This window comes from Oreochromis aureus, linkage group 4, assembly GCF_013358895.1.
Source record: "Oreochromis aureus strain Israel breed Guangdong linkage group 4, ZZ_aureus, whole genome shotgun sequence".
In the NCBI taxonomy this organism is placed as follows: Eukaryota; Metazoa; Chordata; class Actinopteri; order Cichliformes; family Cichlidae; genus Oreochromis; species Oreochromis aureus.
This window is the reverse complement of record NC_052945.1, coordinates 134564-152583: the sequence shown is the minus strand read 5'-3', so window position 1 is coordinate 152583 and position 18020 is coordinate 134564. Positions and strand designations below refer to the sequence as shown.

The following is an 18020-nucleotide window of genomic DNA, read 5'->3' as shown; positions in this document are numbered from 1 at the left end:
CCTCCTTCACACAGCTCCTCTCCTCTTTGAAGCCAGTCATGATTTCTGATGAACCAAATGCTAATTTTAACACTTGACACCAACTCTTAATTAGTCCTGAGAGTAATGAGAAAGCAGGCTGACCTGGACTCGGAAGTGCTTATTGGCATATATTCCTTTATTTATCAAAATGATGCGAATGAAAACAAGCTTTAAAAAAACCTGAAAGCTCTCCAATTAAAACATGAGAGGGTGATGCAGGGATGGTGATTGGTGTGAAATATTCAGTCATAATGTTCAAATAAATCAAATTGAAGCGTCATCGGTGCCTGTTAAAATGTAATGCACTAAAACCACCAGAAGGTGGCAGTAATGATCTGAAAGGTGTTTCCTGACGCTGCTCTGAAAAAGTCTGATGTTGTGAGATTAGCTGCTCACAAACAGGACAAACACACAAACGTGAAGGCGAACATGATGAAATCCAGTTTAAGCTACCAGCGCAGCAGGAACAAGCTGTGAAAAGCTCACCTGACTGCATAGTGTGGAGGTGTTTAAGGAGTAGGCAATCAGTTCAAGTCTGTGTGTTTCAGGAGCATTCGCTGTTTGAGGAACATCATCCACTGGAACCTGATCTCCGCCTTTATCCTGAGGAACGCCACCTGGTTCATCGTCCAGCTAACAATGAATCCCGCTGTTACCGAGAGAAACCAGGTGCTCACACACTCACACACACAGTCACGTACCGACAAACACACCGATGCTGACCATGATGCTGACTCCGCCCTCTGCAGGTGTGGTGCAGGTTGGTGACGGCAGGTTATAACTACTTCCATGTGACCAACTTCTTCTGGATGTTTGGTGAAGGCTGTTACCTCCACACTGCCGTCGTTCTCACCTACTCAACCGATAAACTCAGGAAGTGGATGTTCATCTGCATCGGGTGGGGTCAGTCCATCTGTCCCCCTTTCTGTCTGTCCTCCTGTCCCTCTCTCTGCTCACCCGTCTTCCTCTCTGTCGGTCCGCAGGTATTCCATTTCCCATCATCGTGGCATGGGCTTTTGGGAAGCTGTACTACGACAATGAGAAGTAGGTCATGTGACCAGACAGGACTTCTTCTGCTAAATAAAATGTGTTCCACTATTGAACGTGAGGAGTCATGTGACCGTGTTTTGATTGACAGGTGCTGGTTTGGAAAGAGGACGGGAGTTTATACAGACTACATTTACCAAGGCCCCATGATCCTGGTCCTGCTGGTAGGAGCACAGCCAGTCCACCTTAAAAACACTACAATCCTCCTTAAACACAGCCAGTCATCCTTAAAAACACTACAGTCCTCCTTAAACACAGCCAGTCCACCTTAAATCCTGTCAGAGACTGATGCTGATGTTTTGGAGATTCCTTAGACCAGCAAGAGGTTCTGCAGCCTCAATCAGACAGTAGAAATAAAAATCGGTGGCGTTCAGAAATGTCAGATTTGTTACAGACAGCTGAGAGGACGATTTATCGAGAGAGGAAGAGGAGTGAGATGGTCAGGTTTAATGTGAGAAGACACGTCAGCTGACAAGCTGTCATGTGATGTGGTCTCTGAAGCCTGCTAACCTGATCAGACTCAGAGATGTACACACACTGAGAGGTCACATGTGTGTCAGAAACACCTGCACAGGTAACTTGGCTCGTAGTCCAGCTGTGTATAAACCTGGAAGTCTTCTTCTCCTCAGATTAACTTTGTCTTCCTGTTCAACATCGTCCGGATCCTGATGACCAAACTGAGGGCATCAACAACCTCAGAAACCATTCAATACAGGTAGGAACACACCTGTAAAACAGGTAAGAGCGTGACAGCTGAGCTGGGTTTGTGATTGATTGATCAGAAATAAATCAGTGGGTTGCTCTTACAGACAGATGAGAGCAGGTGTGAGGTACAGGTGATAGCTGTCGCCTCACCTTTGCATGACTTTCGTGAGGTCATCTTCACCTGAGAGTCAAACACTTACACTGGCCATGTCTTTACTGTCTGTCTTCACTGATGTTTATGCAGCTCCTCACATAAACCAGCTTATTTTTCCCTCTCAGTAGCGCCCCCTGGCTGCATAAACCTGTTTGCTGAGGGTAAAGAATGCCTGTGTGGGTTAATGTGCTGCTCTGGTGCTGCAGGAAGGCTGTGAAGGCAACGCTGGTGCTCCTGCCTCTGTTAGGAATCACCTACATGCTTTTCTTTGTGAACCCCGGAGGAGAGGACGAGGTCGCTCGGATCGTCTTCATCTACTTCAACTCCATCCTCGAGTCCTTCCAGGTTCAGACCGCCACCCACACCAGAGGAAGCCTAACACAGTTTAATCGATTATCAGAGCGCCTCGGTGTGGTCACTGAGCACTAATACATGAGCTGTTGCTGTCAGACCAGGTTCAGTTTAGACCAGCTCAGGTTCTCTTCTACTAGTGTTAGCAGAGCTTCTAAATACAGCTTGCTATGCTGGTCTCAGTCCAAGACTAAACTGACCAAGCTTTCTTAGCTCAGTTTACACAGACTGGTCTAAAAAGAATCATAAACCTTTAGCTTAGCCATTAGCCAGAACGTTGATGGAAACATCCTTTGATGATGTTACTTCTAGGCTGGACTATTGTAGCTCCTCCACCCATCTGTCGCTGTTAGCTAACTTGTCAACTCTCTGTGTCCCTGCAGGGCTTTTTTGTCTCTGTGTTTTACTGCTTCCTGAACAGCGAGGTTTGTCATGTTACTCAGGATTCCTCTTGGTTTCACATCATGTATGAATCGTATTTACACGACGTTCTGATCTCTCTGTTTACCTGTTCACATATCCAGGTGCGCTCCGCGGTCAGGAAGCGTTGGATTCGTTGGCAGGACCGTCACTCCATCCGGAGCCGGGCCATACGTGCCACCTCGCTGCCCACCTCACCAAGCAGAGTGTCCTTCCACAGCATCAAACAGTCCTCAAACCTCTGACAGACCTGAACTCACCCAATGACGGTCTGAGATGTGATTCCTGTTGGCCAATCCGAGCTCTTATGATGCATGAGGACCAGACAGTTATAGGGGGGGCTCTGTGTGGCCCCGCCTCTCTTCACCCTCACTAGACTCTCAGTCACTGGACTCAACCAATCAGCTGCTTCATATGTTGTACTGAGCAGCGGGACTGCATTTAATAATCGGTTATTGATTTATTGATCAGTGTTTTATTTATCAGCTATTACTGTATGTATTACTGATAACCAGCTTTCTGCTCTTCACACACACGTACACTGATCATCACAGATTCAGAGGTGTGTGGTGAGAAACCTAACCCTAACTTAGACTGTGTGATAATCCTGACCCGGCGCTGACTCTTTACTGCCTGGACGTCAGCTTCGTGCTCTCCTTCCTCAGGTGAACATTTAATCAGATTAACTCTTCGTGTGAGTTGATTAAGGTATCGGACCAGTTCCACCAGTGGCAAGAAAGTAAAGCTGGATTATCAGCAGGTTTTACTTTGAATCAGGTGGCGTCTTTATGACCACAAGAACGTCTGCTTCATGTTTGGTGTGAGTGCTCCGCCACAGAGACACTGCTGAAGACACACAGCAGCAGATCCAGGAGAGTGTGTGTGTGTGTGTGAGAGAGACAGAGTGATTGATCCATCAGTCTGATCAGTGGCATTATTCCCTGGAAGAATCTTGATGAAGCTGTGCGCCATGTATCTGAATAATGCTTCTGATTCTTCGCACACTGGTTTTGGCGACTCATTGCTCTTCCTCCGGCATCAGGCAACACCGAGGACTGGAGGCTTGGTTTCCGTAGCAACCCGAGGATGCACAGCGCTTCCAGCAGTTCCTGGTCAGTTTTTGTATGATGCTTGTAACTTAGGAGTGTTTGCTGTTGGTAAAGGTGAACACCTCCTTCTTGTTCTGGTGTCCATGTGGCTCAGAAGTCGGGATGGAAAGGCGATAGAAAGCACAAAAACACCATTTAGTTCATAGTGGCTGTTGTGTGCTGCTGCCGCGACGCCAATTACTAAAGTATGACAAAATCTATAAAACTAATAAATTGCGACTGAAAAGTGTGTTGCACTGTGCTGTGCATTATTAATGATGCATGCTGTTTGAAAATTCATGACAACCACTTCAGTAAAAGTTGAAATCTACAGTAACAAAAATCATGCACCCATTTTCTTCTGCTTGTCTGAAGTCGGGTTTGGGGACAGCAACAGGAAAGCCCCTCCCCCTTGGACCTCATCCTCCAGTATAACAGAGACATTCCCTGGCCAGCCGATAGATCTAATCTCTCTAGCATGTCCCGGGCCTCCTCACCCTAGGACAGGGGTCAGCAACCTTTAACACCCAAAGAGCCATTTGGACCCGGTTTCCATGCAAAAGAAAACACTGGGAGCCGCACATACTTTTTGACATCTAAAATTAAGACAACACTGTATATATATATTTTTTTTACCTTTATGCTTTGTGTGAACAACTAAAGTAAGTAAAGTTTATTTATTAAGCGCTTTTCACAGACAGGCAGTCACAAAGCGCTGTACACAAAGATTAAAATAAACAATACAATTAATAGACATTATACACAATGTAAAAGATCAAATGTAAATAATGTAAAGAATATAAAATACGTAGATCAACAAAAGGCTTGTTTGAACAGAAAAGTTTTTAACTGCTTTTTAAAAGAATCCACAGAGAAACTAAGGTGTGCTGCTTATGAAATCCATGAAGTGCTGCAGAGAAAATTACATTTTATTTATGTAATTAACACATTTTGAACTCTTAAAGAAATATAACAAAAGCAAAGACACCCAGCTGAACTAAAATGATCCAGCAAACAAAAACTGTTGTGAGCCGCCACCCTTATATCGCCTTTGGGCTTTTGGAGCCTTGACCTGACTTTTAAAAAATAATTGGAAAAAAAGCTCTATGCTGCTGAAAAAAAATAGATATTTGCAAAATTCTGCCTAAATATGTATTTTACCTGGTTAATGTGTGTGGCGGGGCGTGGTCTGCAGTGCCGCTGCATGGGAGTCGGACGTACCTGAGCGTCACCCGCAATCATGCTTCGCCGCCTTAAAGTCTGTGCTCTCTCTGCTGTTGTGTTGTCGGGTTGTGAGCTGAAAAGCTACAGCCGGCTGTATGGTACAGCAACCGTGTGTGACAAGTGGTCAATAAAGAGATGCTGAAAAGCAGCGGGTCTGCCATGATATGTTTACAGTGGGACTTCTGCTCCTGAACCTCTGCGCACAGGGTCTGCAAATCGGGGCTATACGAAGTCACTTTCATCTTTACGCAGGACTGTAAGCTGTCATCTGTCAGGCGTGAGCGGTGTTTGTTTTTAACATAGTTCACAGTGGAGAATAGCTGCTGACATAATGTGGATCCGAAGATCCATAATTGGCCTACCTGGGGTTGAAAGGCTCGATAAATGCACGGCGTTTCGGCGGGTATACCGTGTTGTGTGTGAAGCTTATTTTGAGCGATGAAAAATAATAAAATTATTTTATTTTTATATTGCAATATCACAATAATCTCCCAAATTTGGAACTACAAGTTAAAAAAAGAACTAAACACAAATAAAATGCACTTCAGCTAAATACTTCTAAATACTTAATGTATTTTCCCAAACCACCCGGAGCCGCACTATAAGGACTAAAGAGCCGCAGGTTGCCGACCCCTGCCCTAGGACATGCCAGGCTGAAACACCTTACCCAGGAGGCGACAGCGTTAGCCATCTCCTTTCGATGTGGAAGAGTTCCCCTCCTGAATGACTGAAGTCCTCACCCTAACCCCAAGGGAGAGCCCATCCACCTTTTGGAGAAAACTCATTTCTGCCGCTTCAATCCACAATCTCGTTTTACAGTGTTCACAAAATGATATGGGCGAGATTAACAGATTTATGATGTTTCTCAACAACAAAGTGCATCTGGTGCCAGATGGCTGCATAATATTTAGGACACAATAAGTGATTCATTTGGTACCGGGATGTGAGTCGTTAGGTACCGCTCTGTGAGTCGTTAGGTACAGGGATGCGAGTCGTTAGGTACCGCTCCGTGAGTCGTTTGGTACCGGGATGCGAGTCGTTAGGTACCGCTCCGTGAGTCATTAGGTACAGGGATGCGAGTCGTTAGGTACCGCTCCGTGAGTCGTTTGGTACCGGGATGCGAGTCGTTAGGTACCGCTCCGTGAGTCGTTTGGTACCGGGATGTGAGTCGTTAGGTACCGCTCCGTGAGTCATTAGGTACAGGGATGCGAGTCGTTAGGTACCGCTCCGTGAGTCGTTTGGTACCGGGATGCGAGTCGTTAGGTACCGCTCCGTGAGTCGTTAGGTACCGCTCCGTGAGTCGTTAGGTACAGGGATGCGAGTCGTTAGGTACCGGGATGCGAGTCGTTAGGTACCGCTCCGTGAGTCTTTTGGTACCAGGCCGTGAGAGCTGAGACTCGGGTTGAAGTTTATGGTTTTCAGGGTTTTTATCGTTAACTCGGTTTCCCTGGGTCTTTTCCTGTGTTGTAGTTGTGTCTTATTTTGCCTCACGTGCTGTGGTTGAGCTGGTCGATTGTCTATGCAGTCAGGTGACCGTTCACTCCCGCTCCTTGCAGCTTCTCTCTCAGCAGTGCAGATTGGATTGAAGGCACTGAAAGCACACGTTTGTCATCCAGGTCATGGCAGCTATCCTGTGGACTCTGTGCTGGTAGATGTTCTGCAGAGAGGCCACTGGACTCCTAATGATCTTTTCGGCAGCCTTCACTACTCTCCAGGCGTTTGCAGTCCATAGCATTGGTGTTGCCGTATAACGATGCAGCAGGTCAGGATGCTCTCTTTAAGACTAATATCTCACAATTAGCATCACATATTTGTCTTTTACTGCACACAGTGTATTGTAGAAGAGTTTTGGATTCACTCTGATAAAACAATGCTTCCTCAGCACATCCTCACAGGAATGTGGCCTCGGGCATAAATCAGGTGCTACTGGAATGCACTCCACAGCTCTTCTTTAACTCTGCAGGACTGGCCGGAGGACCAGAGATGGTTGTCATGGTAATGGGAGCGTCGCCAGCAGAAGGGTCATATCCAAATAAGGAGATGCCCAGAAAGCTGCAGAAGAAGAAACGTGAACTGGATCTCAGCCAGATAAGCCAATGACCTTAGTATCCTGTTATCACACATAATGAAAAGTGCTGCTGTCTGTGCGCGGCGGCAGCCTTTTGTCTCTGAGCCAGAGGGAGGAGGTCCATGTCGCCGTGTAAAACTCATTTGAAATTCTAACCATTCTGATAATAAATTGTAAAAACTTTTAACTGGAGCATATTTGTCTGCTATCTCATAAAAAGAAAACAAAAAACCCTACAACACCCAGAAGGCTGATTCTGTTCATCTGGACATAGCATTTTCAGTTCTACCACCATCCAGATGAACAGAATCAAGCTTTTGGGATTTACTTACCTGGATGATTGAGCATGCATCAAGACAACAACACTCAGGTGTTTAAAGCAGCTCACCCTCTACAATTCAAGCTCATGAATGAACAGGAGCTGCTGACATGTCCTCCCCTTCCTCATGTCCACTATCATCTGTCTCGTCTTCTCTGTGCTGAGGGGAAGTTGTTGTCCTCACACCATGACACCACACTGGCCACCTCCTTCCTCTATGCCACTTTGTCGCTGGCAGTGATGTGTCCTGTCACTACAGTGTCATCTGCAAACTTTAGAATAGAATAGAATAGCCCTCTATTGTCATTGTACATGCACAATGAAATTGTGGGTGCTCCACACCAGCTGTGGCAGAATAAAATATAAATAGTAGGCAGCAGGGTTAAATAACAAACAGGAGACATATGTCCAATCAAGAGGCACACATTACCGATAAGTTGCAGAGTGCTTGGTGGAAATGCAAAGACATAAAGACTTGGTCTGAATAGAGTCTGTGTGTGAGTGGTCTGAGTGATGAGGGTCACTCAGACCATGGTTCAGATTGGTGGGTGGGGTGTGGGGGGATAGTGTTTGCTAACAGTGAGTATGGCCCAGGGGAAGAAGCTGTTAGTGAGTCTGGAGGTGTGGGACCTGATTGGCCTGAGGCGCCGACCAGAGGGCAGCAGGTCAAATAGGGGGTGGGCGGGGCCACCTGTGATGGCCCTGGTTTACCTGAGACAGGAGGATCTGGTGATGGCCTCCAGGGGTGTCAGAGGGCAGCCAATATTAATTATCCTCTGCGCAGACTTCCTGTTCTCAGTCGTGGCCCCTCAGTTATTCCTCCTCAGCACACAGAGGAAGTGCAGCAGCTGCTGGGCCTTCTTTACCAGAGCGATGGTGTCGTGGGTCCAGGTGAGATTGGCAGATCCTTTATCTGTCAGCAAACCAGTGAGACACTGAGACACTATCTTCTCAAAACACTTCATGACGACAGACGTGAGGGCTATAGGTCAGTAGTCATTGGGGTGTCCACGTTAGTGTTTGGGGGGATGGGAAAGATGGTGGCAGCCTTCAGACAGGTGGGAACGGTGGCATGAGTCAGGGAGAGGCTGAACAGCCTGATGAGGATCCCTGCCAGTTGGTCCGTGCAGGCTTTGACCGCAGCTGCTGGGACACTGTCGGGCCGGCAGTTCTCCTGGAGTTTACTGCTTTCAGTGACCTCCTGACCTCGTGCTCTTGCAGGGAGAGTGAGGGGGAGGTGTGGGGCAGGGGGAGTGGCCTAGGGTGTGGTCTCAAAGTGAGCTAAGAAGGAATTGACCTCCTTCTTGATGCATGCCCAATCATCCAGGTAAATAAATCTCCAAAAGTTGATTCTGGACGTTTTCAGTGGGAGAAACATTTTGTCACTCATCCAAGTGACTCCATTTGCATTTGATCCAATGCTAATGTCCTGTTTATAAGATTGGGGAAATGGAGTTCAATTCAATTCAATTCAATGTTATTTATGTAGCGCCAAATCACAACAAAAGTCGCCTCAAGGCGCTTCATAGGTACAGAGCAAAACCCAACAATCATATGACCCCCTATGAGCAAGCACTTTGGCGACAGTGGGAAGGAAAAACTCCCTTTTAACAGGAAGAAACCTCCGGCAGAACCAGGCTCAGGGAGGGGCGGGGCCATCTGCTGCGACCGGGTGGGGTGAGAGAAGGAAGACAGGATAAAGACATGCTGTGGAAGAGAGACAGAGGTTAATAACAGATATGATTCGATGCAGAGAGGTCTATTAACACATAGTGAGTGAGAAAGGTGACTGGAAAGGAAAAACTCAATGCATCATGGGAATCCCCGGCAGCCTACGTCTATTGCAGCTTAACTAAGGGAGGATTCAGGGTCACCTGGTCCAGCCCTAACTATATGCTTTAGCAAAAAGGAAAGTTTGAAGCCTAATCTTGAAAGTAGAGATAGTTGTGATCAGAAGATAATAATAATAATAGTAATAATAATATTGCATTTTATTTATAGGCACCTTTAAAGACCTCGAAGGTCACCTTACATTAGTGCAACAAAATAAAAATATAAGGTAAACAAAACTAAGAATAAGTATGGAAGTATAAAAGCTAAATAAGGTAAAAATGGACTAAGACTGAGTCATGATGAAGGGTATGCAATTCTAGATGGTTTTAAGATGTGATTTAAAAGTAGAGAGAGAGTTTGTGGTCTGGAGATCTGCTGGAAGTGCATCCGAGTCTCGGGCAGAACAACTAAAGGCTCTAAGTCGTGTGGTAGTCAGGTAAGCAGGTGGAACAGACAGAAGGGAAGCTGAAGAAGAGCGTACGAGGGGGAGAGTACATATAAAGATCAGGTAACTATGGAGGAGCGAGGTTATGAAGCAGGATAATGTTATCCTTGCGTGTCTGTTGGGTCAGTGGGTGCACTGCAGGGGTCTGGTATGTGGTTTTAAAGGTGGGCCACCACCACTCTCTCAAAACACTTCCTACTGGTTACAGTGAGTGCTACTGGCCTGTCCAGGGATGTTGTCTGGTCCTGCTGCCTCCAGTGCTTTATTTACCTGACCCGATGAAGCCATTAGGGGAGGGCAGGAGGGGCAGGTGAACTGGGTGGGGCCTCCTCTCTGTGTTACACAAGTATCCAAATGTTAATCACATATAAACAAAAACACCATGTCATAATGAATTGGATTACATTGAAGCTTTAATGGTTTTATAGGCTGATTGTACAAAGCCATGCTTCACTTCAGTACACTAGAGCGCCCCCTTGTGGTGGACCTACTAACTTCTTATCTGCTAAGAGGAGCTGGAACACCATTATGTTTAAACTTATACCTGAACATGTTTAGATTATTAAAACTAAAAGTATATGCCACTATACATTATAATTTATGGATGACTGCTGAACTGTGCTGGACTCCCACGCTTCCGAAGATTAAATGTATTTATTTATTTTTACTTTTCTATTTATTTGATTTTAATCAGGTCATTACTTATTTAACTTGTTATCAGTAACTTCTTCTCGTTGTGTCGCATTTCTTCATGATGAGTGACAATAAAGAACCCTGAACACGCACAAACGTTGCATTCGTCTTTTTTAAGTCTGCTGTTTCTGCTGCTCCGCGGAAAGTTTCCAAAACCTACAAACCGCACACCTGTACCTCAGGTGTGGCTCAAAGTTTCAGGACATTACAGACAGGAAACACCACCTGCTACATGCAGCTCTGCTTGCTAGACCTGGATTATCACACCTGAGGGCTGCAGAGCAACCGCTGCAACACCTGTGACAGGTGTTCAGGCTTTACACGGCTCTAGACTAACTTTCTGCCACGTTTGCACTGGTGCGCCTAACATTTTTTCTTAGGTGCACCAGCACAAAACTTAGGTGCACCCAGTTTTTCAACTGCATCGCTGAACCCGGCAGCTTTACATGCTCACTTTTTTTAAATTGCAGTCCATACAGACAATACTGATTTGTAAACGATTAACTGACAATCTTCTCAACACAAAGTTCTTTATTTGGAGCACATTTCTACAAGAAAGATAAGCTATCCTGTTTTTCGGACCATAAGGCGCACCGGATTATAAGGTGCATTAAGCAAAACCAAACAGTCAGATAAGTCTAACTTTACTCAGCTCATTCTTCTTGCTTCCTCCACTTCTGTACCATTGATTCATTAATGTTGAATTCTCTCACAGCCGCTCTGTTCCCATGTTCTACTGAGTGACTGATAGAGTTTGAAATCCGCTTCGTAAGCATGTCTCCAAACAGGAGTCATTTTGTTCTTGTGCTGAAAGTGCTTCACTGAGCTGAAATTTAAACTTAAAATATCTCATAAATATATATAAAATAAAAAGAAAGTCAAAATTAAAAGTGCCTCAAAGGCTTCGAACTGAAAATCTCAATATCTGAACATCTTACCTTGGGCGTGGGCATCTGAGACGTTCCGCTGTCAAAAAGTAATCACCTGCCAAAAACTGATTTCTTCTATTTGCCAAAAATTTTACATTTAAACTGCTATAAATAACTTGTTGGTCTACAATATTTTCCTTCATGAGTGATATTGAGTCATCTTGTGACACAAACAACATTCCTGTAACAAGGTAGAAGCCGCAATCAGTTTTTGGCTGTGACTTTTATATATCTTTTATTTCCCCAGTTAAAAAAATAGCATTGACATTAAAAAATTATTTTTGAAGAGTAATCTGGCCAAGAGGAGAGCAGAAATGGCAACAAATAACAAACAAATAACAATAGTTCTGTATCTGTAAACATATTTTAAGTGGACAAAATGGACTGGATTGGTTATAATACAAGGTACAGGTACAATGGTAAATGTCCTGTATTTGTATAGCGCTTTACTTGGTCCCTATGGACACCAAGGCACTTTACACTACATTCAGTCATTCACACACTGGTGATGGCAAGCTACATTGTAGCCACAGCTGCCCTGGGGCGCACTGACAGAGGCAATGCTGCCGGACACTGGCGCCACCGGGCCCTCTGACCACCACCAGTAGGCAACGGGTGAAGTGTCTTGCCCAAGGACACAACGACCGAAACTGTCGGAGCCGGGGCTCGAACCGGCAACCTTCCAATTACAAGACGAACTGCCAACTCTTGAGCCACGATCGCCCCAATAACAGGGCATTATAAAGATACTTGAAAAACAGATCATTTTTAAATGTTATATATGACACCTTTGTAAACCCTGTTCACCAAAGTCTATTTACCAACATACGTAAAGATATTACACACGGAAACTCAGTTTTTGACAGGCAATCACTTTTTGGCACAACATCGGCCTTGATTATCTCTGATTGGTTTAGACCACGATATGTGTGTCTGTTGTTGGCCACACAGAGACTTTCAGAGTTGCAGAGACTTTTTTTCTTACTTGAACAGCTGGTCGCAGTGGTGTGACCTAAGATTTTTTTTTAGTCGCACCATTGAGAAATTAGGTCACTGCTTTATTCCTCTGAGCAGGTGTTTGCCAGACTGCTGCAGGTATTCAAACACACCGGCAAACAAGGCTGTGCATTTGTCCACCTGAAAGTCTTCAGGTTATAAAACCAGTTGACCTTTGAGGTTTTCAGGTGTGATCAGGTGACATGTGCATCTTTGAAACAGAAATCAGCCAATCAGAGCCTTCCTGGCAGTCACCTTCATCCTCGTCATACTGGAACACCTGCAAACATTACACCTGCTCACAAACGCACACTGACGGTGTGAGTGATGTCACACTGCTGGAAGCCTCTGGTAAACTGATGATGAGGAGTTGAGAGTTGATGAAGAGAACCACAAACTCAGCTGAGTGCGCAGTCACACCTGGAAGGAGAAAGGTGTGTCCTGTAAATCACCTCGCTATCGTTGCACCCACATCAAACGCAAAACAAGAAACATCAGGATCAGAGGTCAGATCACACAATCCATTCGAGCAAAGCCAGGTGAGCTGAGGCCTGCCTGGCACTGACCTCTGACCTCTGTCCTTTGGACACAGAGCTTCTGCTCGTGCTCAGAACTGTCAGGCTGTTTTAGAATCAGTCGTGGAGACTGAGCCGTGCTCGGCCTACCTGAGCGCCCGTAGATCTGAACTCTGACCTCAAAGCTCGAGCAGACAACTTTAATGTTTAAGAAGTTTACAGCACAGGTCAGCTTTGGTCAAAACTTCCTTCCTTTTATTTGGATACGTACGCTCTGTGCTCATACCTGCAATTCAGGTAACTTTCGCAAAGCTCCGCCCACTCTGGCGAGTGCAGTGATCTCACTGCGTGTCTCTGTGTCCGAGGCAATCACGTATCAGGTGATGTTGTTTTATTCTCACCTGTGTGCACCTGCAGTTCCGGTTCAGATTACTGTGACCCCTCCCACACCTCTGAGAATTTCATCCTGTGGAGCAGACTCGCGTTATTTAAGCTGCTTTAATTTGCATATAGAGAGTCGGAACTTCATCGTGTGCGACCTGAGACGAGAACGCGAGACTCTCTCTCCTCCGTCTGGATGCAACAGGTTGCCATGGTAACGGCAGCTTCCTCCCGGCATGCAGCAGCCTGCGCCCCCCTCCCTCCCTGTCAGAGCGGCGCAGGGTGGAGCAGCAGACGGACCGACAGCAGCAGCAGCAGCAGGAGGTAAGAGCCGGACACCACCCGTCCTCCTTCTCTTCACCCTCTTCATCCTCCTCCTCCTCCTCCTCCTCGGAGATTCTCGGAGACTCGGAGCAGCTGCGGCGGGTTTGCGGTGACCGGATCAGTCCGTAGGCTGCTGTTAGGCCCCGAGCTAACACGGAGGAGGAGGAGGAGGAGGAGGAAGAGCAGGCTCGGGTGTAGCTGCGCTGACACATTCAGACTTTTATGATTTTATTTCTGCATCATCATCATCATCATGGTGATTCACGTGCCTGAGCATGCTCACTGACTCCTCTTCATCACCTCTCTTCACTGTGTCCTCCCCTTCCCCCGTAGGAGTGAAGATGGATGGAGACTCCGCCCCCCTCACAGATGGCCCCGCCTATGAAACGCAGAAGATGGAAGGTTGGTAAAAATAATTACTGACATTTGATCGATAACTAAAGGTGTTACGAGAAACTGATCACCTGACTGAGCTTTAACCCTAACCCTACTCCCAACTTATTTTGCTCCACCCCTCCACTCTGATTGGATGGCTGTTAACTGGAGCCGGAGAAGAAAGCAACTCTCGCTCCACATAAGAGTGAAACATGAAAAAAACTGACAAGCAGCGACTTTCACCAAAGTCAGAGAGTCAGCGATCAACTCTGACTGTTCTCTGATTATTGATTATTAGTCGTCATTAACATATTTTTTTCAATCCTCCAACAGAAAAAGCCCCTGTGAAGGCAACTTCTGAAGAATCAGTGAAGGTAAATCTGTACACTTACTGATCGAAATCAATAATCAGCTGTTCCCAGAGGCTGGCGCCATGCACGATGCTAACACGATGATGGGAAATGTTCACATACTGGAAGATTTTACCCAAGTTCACAGCTTTCAGACCTCGCTCCTTTTCACCATGGTAACCGACATTGTGTTTCAGGCCTCCGGGACAGCAGGAGGCACCAGAGCAGCCAAGATGATCTCAGCCAAGAGCACAGGTACACTGACCCAGTCTAACCAGTCACACCAGTCTAACCCATCAGAGCCACTAACCCGTGTCTGTCTGTCTGTCAGAGTCCGTGGATGGCGTCAGCAGCCCAGGAAGTCGTTCTCCCGCCAGCCGATCGTCCACACCTAACAGAGAGGTGAAGAAGGTGAGAACACCTGAGATAGGTGCTGAAGTATTCATACGCTTTACTGCAGTCAAACCAGCAGTACAGCAGTGTATAGGTACTCTGACAGAGGGTTACTGGTTCAGCAGGGTCGTTCTGTCTGCAGTCACCATGTTGTTCGAGAGCACGCATGTTACTGAACATTACATTACGTTACAACATTAAGTAAAACTGCAGGTCTTCATTTTCACTGATGAGCGCATCACCTCACAATTAATGTAGCGTCTGTTTGGACTGCAGGATGATCATCTACATGTAAAACAGTGTTGTAGTAATCTTATAATAATGGTTGGGGGGGAGGGGGTGAGATGGAGGTCGATGATCTGAGGTGTCAGTGGGGTTTTGCCAGCTGTTGATGAAGTGCTGCTGCCAAAAAAAAAAGAAATTTAAAATTCAGATTAGTTCAATTTTATTTATATAGCACCAAATCACAACAACAGCCGCCTCAAGGCGCTTTATATTGTAAGGTAGACCCTACAATAATAGATACACCCAACAATCATATGACCCCCTATGAGCAAGCACTTTGGCGACAGTGGGAAGGAAAAACTCCCTTTTAACAGGAAGAAACCTCCGGCAGAACCAGGCTCAGGGAGGGGCGGGGCCATCTGCTGCGACCGGTTGGTGAGAGAAGGAAAACAGGATAAAGACATGCTGTGGAAGAGAGACAGAGATTAATAACAGATATGATTCGATGCAGAGAGGTCTATTAACACATAGTGAGTGAAGAAGGAACACCCAATGCATCATGGGAATCCCCGGCAGCCTATGTCTATTGCAGCATAACTAAGGGAGGATTCAGGGTCACCTGGTCCAGCCCTAACTATATGCTTTAGCAAAAAGGAAAGTTTGAAGCCTAATCTTGAAAGTAGAGATAGTGTCTGTCTCCTGAATCCAAACTGGAAGCTGGTTCCACAGAAGAGGGGCCTGAAAACTGAAGGCTCTGCCTCCCATTCTACTTTTAAATACTCTAGGAACAACAAGTAAGCCTGCAGTGCAAGAGCGAAGCGCTCTAATAGGGTGATATGGTACTACAAGGTCATTAAGATAAGATGGGGCCTGATTATTTAAGACCTTGTATGTGAGGAGCAGGATTTTAAGAGCCAATAACAGAAGGGCTGGTTCTGACAGTGCCTGTAACTGGTGCCGGTGGTTAAAATGGTTCTGCCATTCTGCAGGTGGCGGTGGTCCGGACCCCCCCCAGGTCTCCTGGCTGTGCTCGTGGACGGACGCCCCCCCTCCCCTCTCATCCAATGCCCGACCTCAGCAATGTGAAGTCAAAGGTCGGGTCCACGGAGAACCTGAAGCACTCACCTGGAGGGGGCAAGGTAACGTACATCCGTCCACCTGCTGTGCAGAGCTGACTCTCAGGTATATCCTGACACTCACTTGTCTGTCTGTAGGTTCAGATCATCAACAAGAAGCTGGATCTCAGTAATGTGACGTCAAAGTGCGGCTCCAAAGACAACATCCACCACAAACCAGGTAACGAGATTCAGCGGAGAGCTGATCAATAAAAAGTAATACAGACGATCAGGCTGATCTCGTCGCTCTACTCCTCAGGTGGAGGGAAGGTGGAGATCAAGTCCGAGAAGGTGGCCGTTAAGGCCGTTCAGTCCAAAGTCGGCTCTCTGGAGAACGTCACTCATGTGCCGGGAGGAGGGAAGAAGAAGGTATGCACTAACATCCACCTCCTCAGGGGGGTCAGAGGAGCAGAGTCAGCAATCCCAACTCCTCTGTTACACCGCAGTGTCATAGAAACTTCAAAACAACGTCCTGCATGCAGAAGACCTCCCGTCTCCTCCGTAAATGGAGACGTCTTCGGCCCTGCTCATGCAGGTCACCGGTGTCACGTGACCTAATTTGTCCTCTGCTGTAAACTCTGTTCGCTTACAGTGGAAGCATAATTTCTTTTGTTCTTTTATTTGGCACTTTACATACTCAGCTCGGGAGCAGCAAATTTTTGTCACGTGACACCCGCATGTGTGTTTGTTTGCAGATTGAGACTCAGAAGCTGAGCTTCAGAGAGGGCGCCAAAGCTCGAACCGACCACGGTGCTGAAATCATCATTCAAGCTGACTCCTCCCCTTGTGATCTTAGCAACACTTCCTCCCACGGAAGCCTTAATGCTACTGAAGCTCCGCCCCTTGACACCCTGGCCGATGAGGTAAAAAGTCTGGAATAAAATCACAAAGTAAAAACACAACATATGCTAACTCACCACTTACTCTTTCAGGTGTCCGCCTCGCTTGCCAAACAAGGCCTGTGATTGGACAAACCCTGTGCCTACAGACCCTGCCCCCCTCCTGTCACCAAGGAAACGGCCTAATAGAAGAAAAGAAATCATCATATTTGTTACACAAAGCTACCGAGGATTGGAGAGATTTTATGAATCATAAGTCCAGGTGAGTTCATCCAGGTGTGCAGAGTCACATGATCGGCCTCACTTACATTTATTATCTCCACTGCGACCCAACTTTAAGCTGAGCAGTGACAAACGAATGAATAAATATGACTTTCACCACATAAATGTTTAACTATAAGAGTTCCCGTGGTCAGCTGATCAGCTCGGCGTGCCGCTGGCCTCGTCTCACTTTCAAGAACCTGATCAAAGACCCGACGGCGTGAAATCATGCGATTAAACACAAACTCCACAAACCTGTGACATGTAAACACCCACAGCACCGCCCCCGTACCCGGAGCCCGCTCTTTAATCTGACCTTTGAAGAAAATTTGAGCTCGTTTTAAATTTGACGGCAGAAGCATGGCCATGAACGTGTCGCTGCGAGTTCGCCTGCGCTGTGCATTAGTTTGGTTTTGAGCACTGATTCGATGAAAAAGCATCTGAAGCATGAACTCACCATTATTTTAACATCTGCGTTTAGTCTTGAGCACTTCCTGGAGGAAACAGGAAGTGTGAGAACGGTGGGAAAAAGTGAAACATTAAGTCATGTGACTCTGGAAACAGGAAGTGTGCTATTAGAGTTGTTCATAAAATCTCTCCAATCATCAAGCCTCTCTCTCTCTGATGTCATCTTTCTACCAATCACATCTCTTCTGTGTTTTTGCTGACGTGCTGTACCAACCCCTCACCACCACCATCATCATTAAAAAAATACCCAGAATGCCGTTTGATACCAGGTGCCAAAACATTTGTGTCTCTCTGCCTGTTGGCTGTTCAAGTGCTTTGTACCAATAAAGTTTCTCTTGAATCTGACGAGTAATTTTCATCACTGCAGAGAAACGCCATGATGCCAGCCTCATTATAACCGCTGTCAACAGCATAAACAGGAAGTAGTTTTATCAGATTTATGTGCTTCTTCCACTTATCCGGGGCCGGGTCGCCTAAACAG

At 46.2% G+C, this 18020-nt stretch overlaps 2 protein-coding genes across 2 annotated transcripts in view; both read left to right on the top strand.

The window, feature by feature from the left end:
- crhr1 (corticotropin releasing hormone receptor 1) overlaps positions 1 to 3971 on the top strand; it is a 50357-nt gene extending 46386 nt beyond the window's left edge. Inside the window, exons 7-14 of the mRNA XM_031738702.2 lie at positions 570 to 690; positions 771 to 924; positions 1005 to 1065; positions 1160 to 1232; positions 1698 to 1783; positions 2134 to 2272; positions 2662 to 2703; positions 2803 to 3971. Of these exons, the coding sequence (XP_031594562.1) occupies positions 570 to 690; positions 771 to 924; positions 1005 to 1065; positions 1160 to 1232; positions 1698 to 1783; positions 2134 to 2272; positions 2662 to 2703; positions 2803 to 2943 (817 nt within the window). The 3' untranslated portion in view covers positions 2944 to 3971. The remainder of the gene's footprint in view (positions 1 to 569; positions 691 to 770; positions 925 to 1004; positions 1066 to 1159; positions 1233 to 1697; positions 1784 to 2133; positions 2273 to 2661; positions 2704 to 2802) is intronic.
- A 9419-nt stretch (positions 3972 to 13390) lies between these two features.
- Positions 13391 to 17884, top strand: maptb (microtubule-associated protein tau b). The gene is made up of 10 exons (XM_031738703.2): positions 13391 to 13513; positions 13847 to 13915; positions 14222 to 14262; positions 14436 to 14493; positions 14570 to 14649; positions 15846 to 15995; positions 16071 to 16152; positions 16231 to 16340; positions 16667 to 16834; positions 16904 to 17884. Exons 1-10 carry the CDS (start codon positions 13426 to 13428, stop codon positions 16934 to 16936), a joined length of 879 nt encoding a protein of 292 aa, XP_031594563.1. The 5' UTR covers positions 13391 to 13425; the 3' UTR covers positions 16937 to 17884.
- The last annotated feature ends 136 nt before the right edge of the window (positions 17885 to 18020 follow it).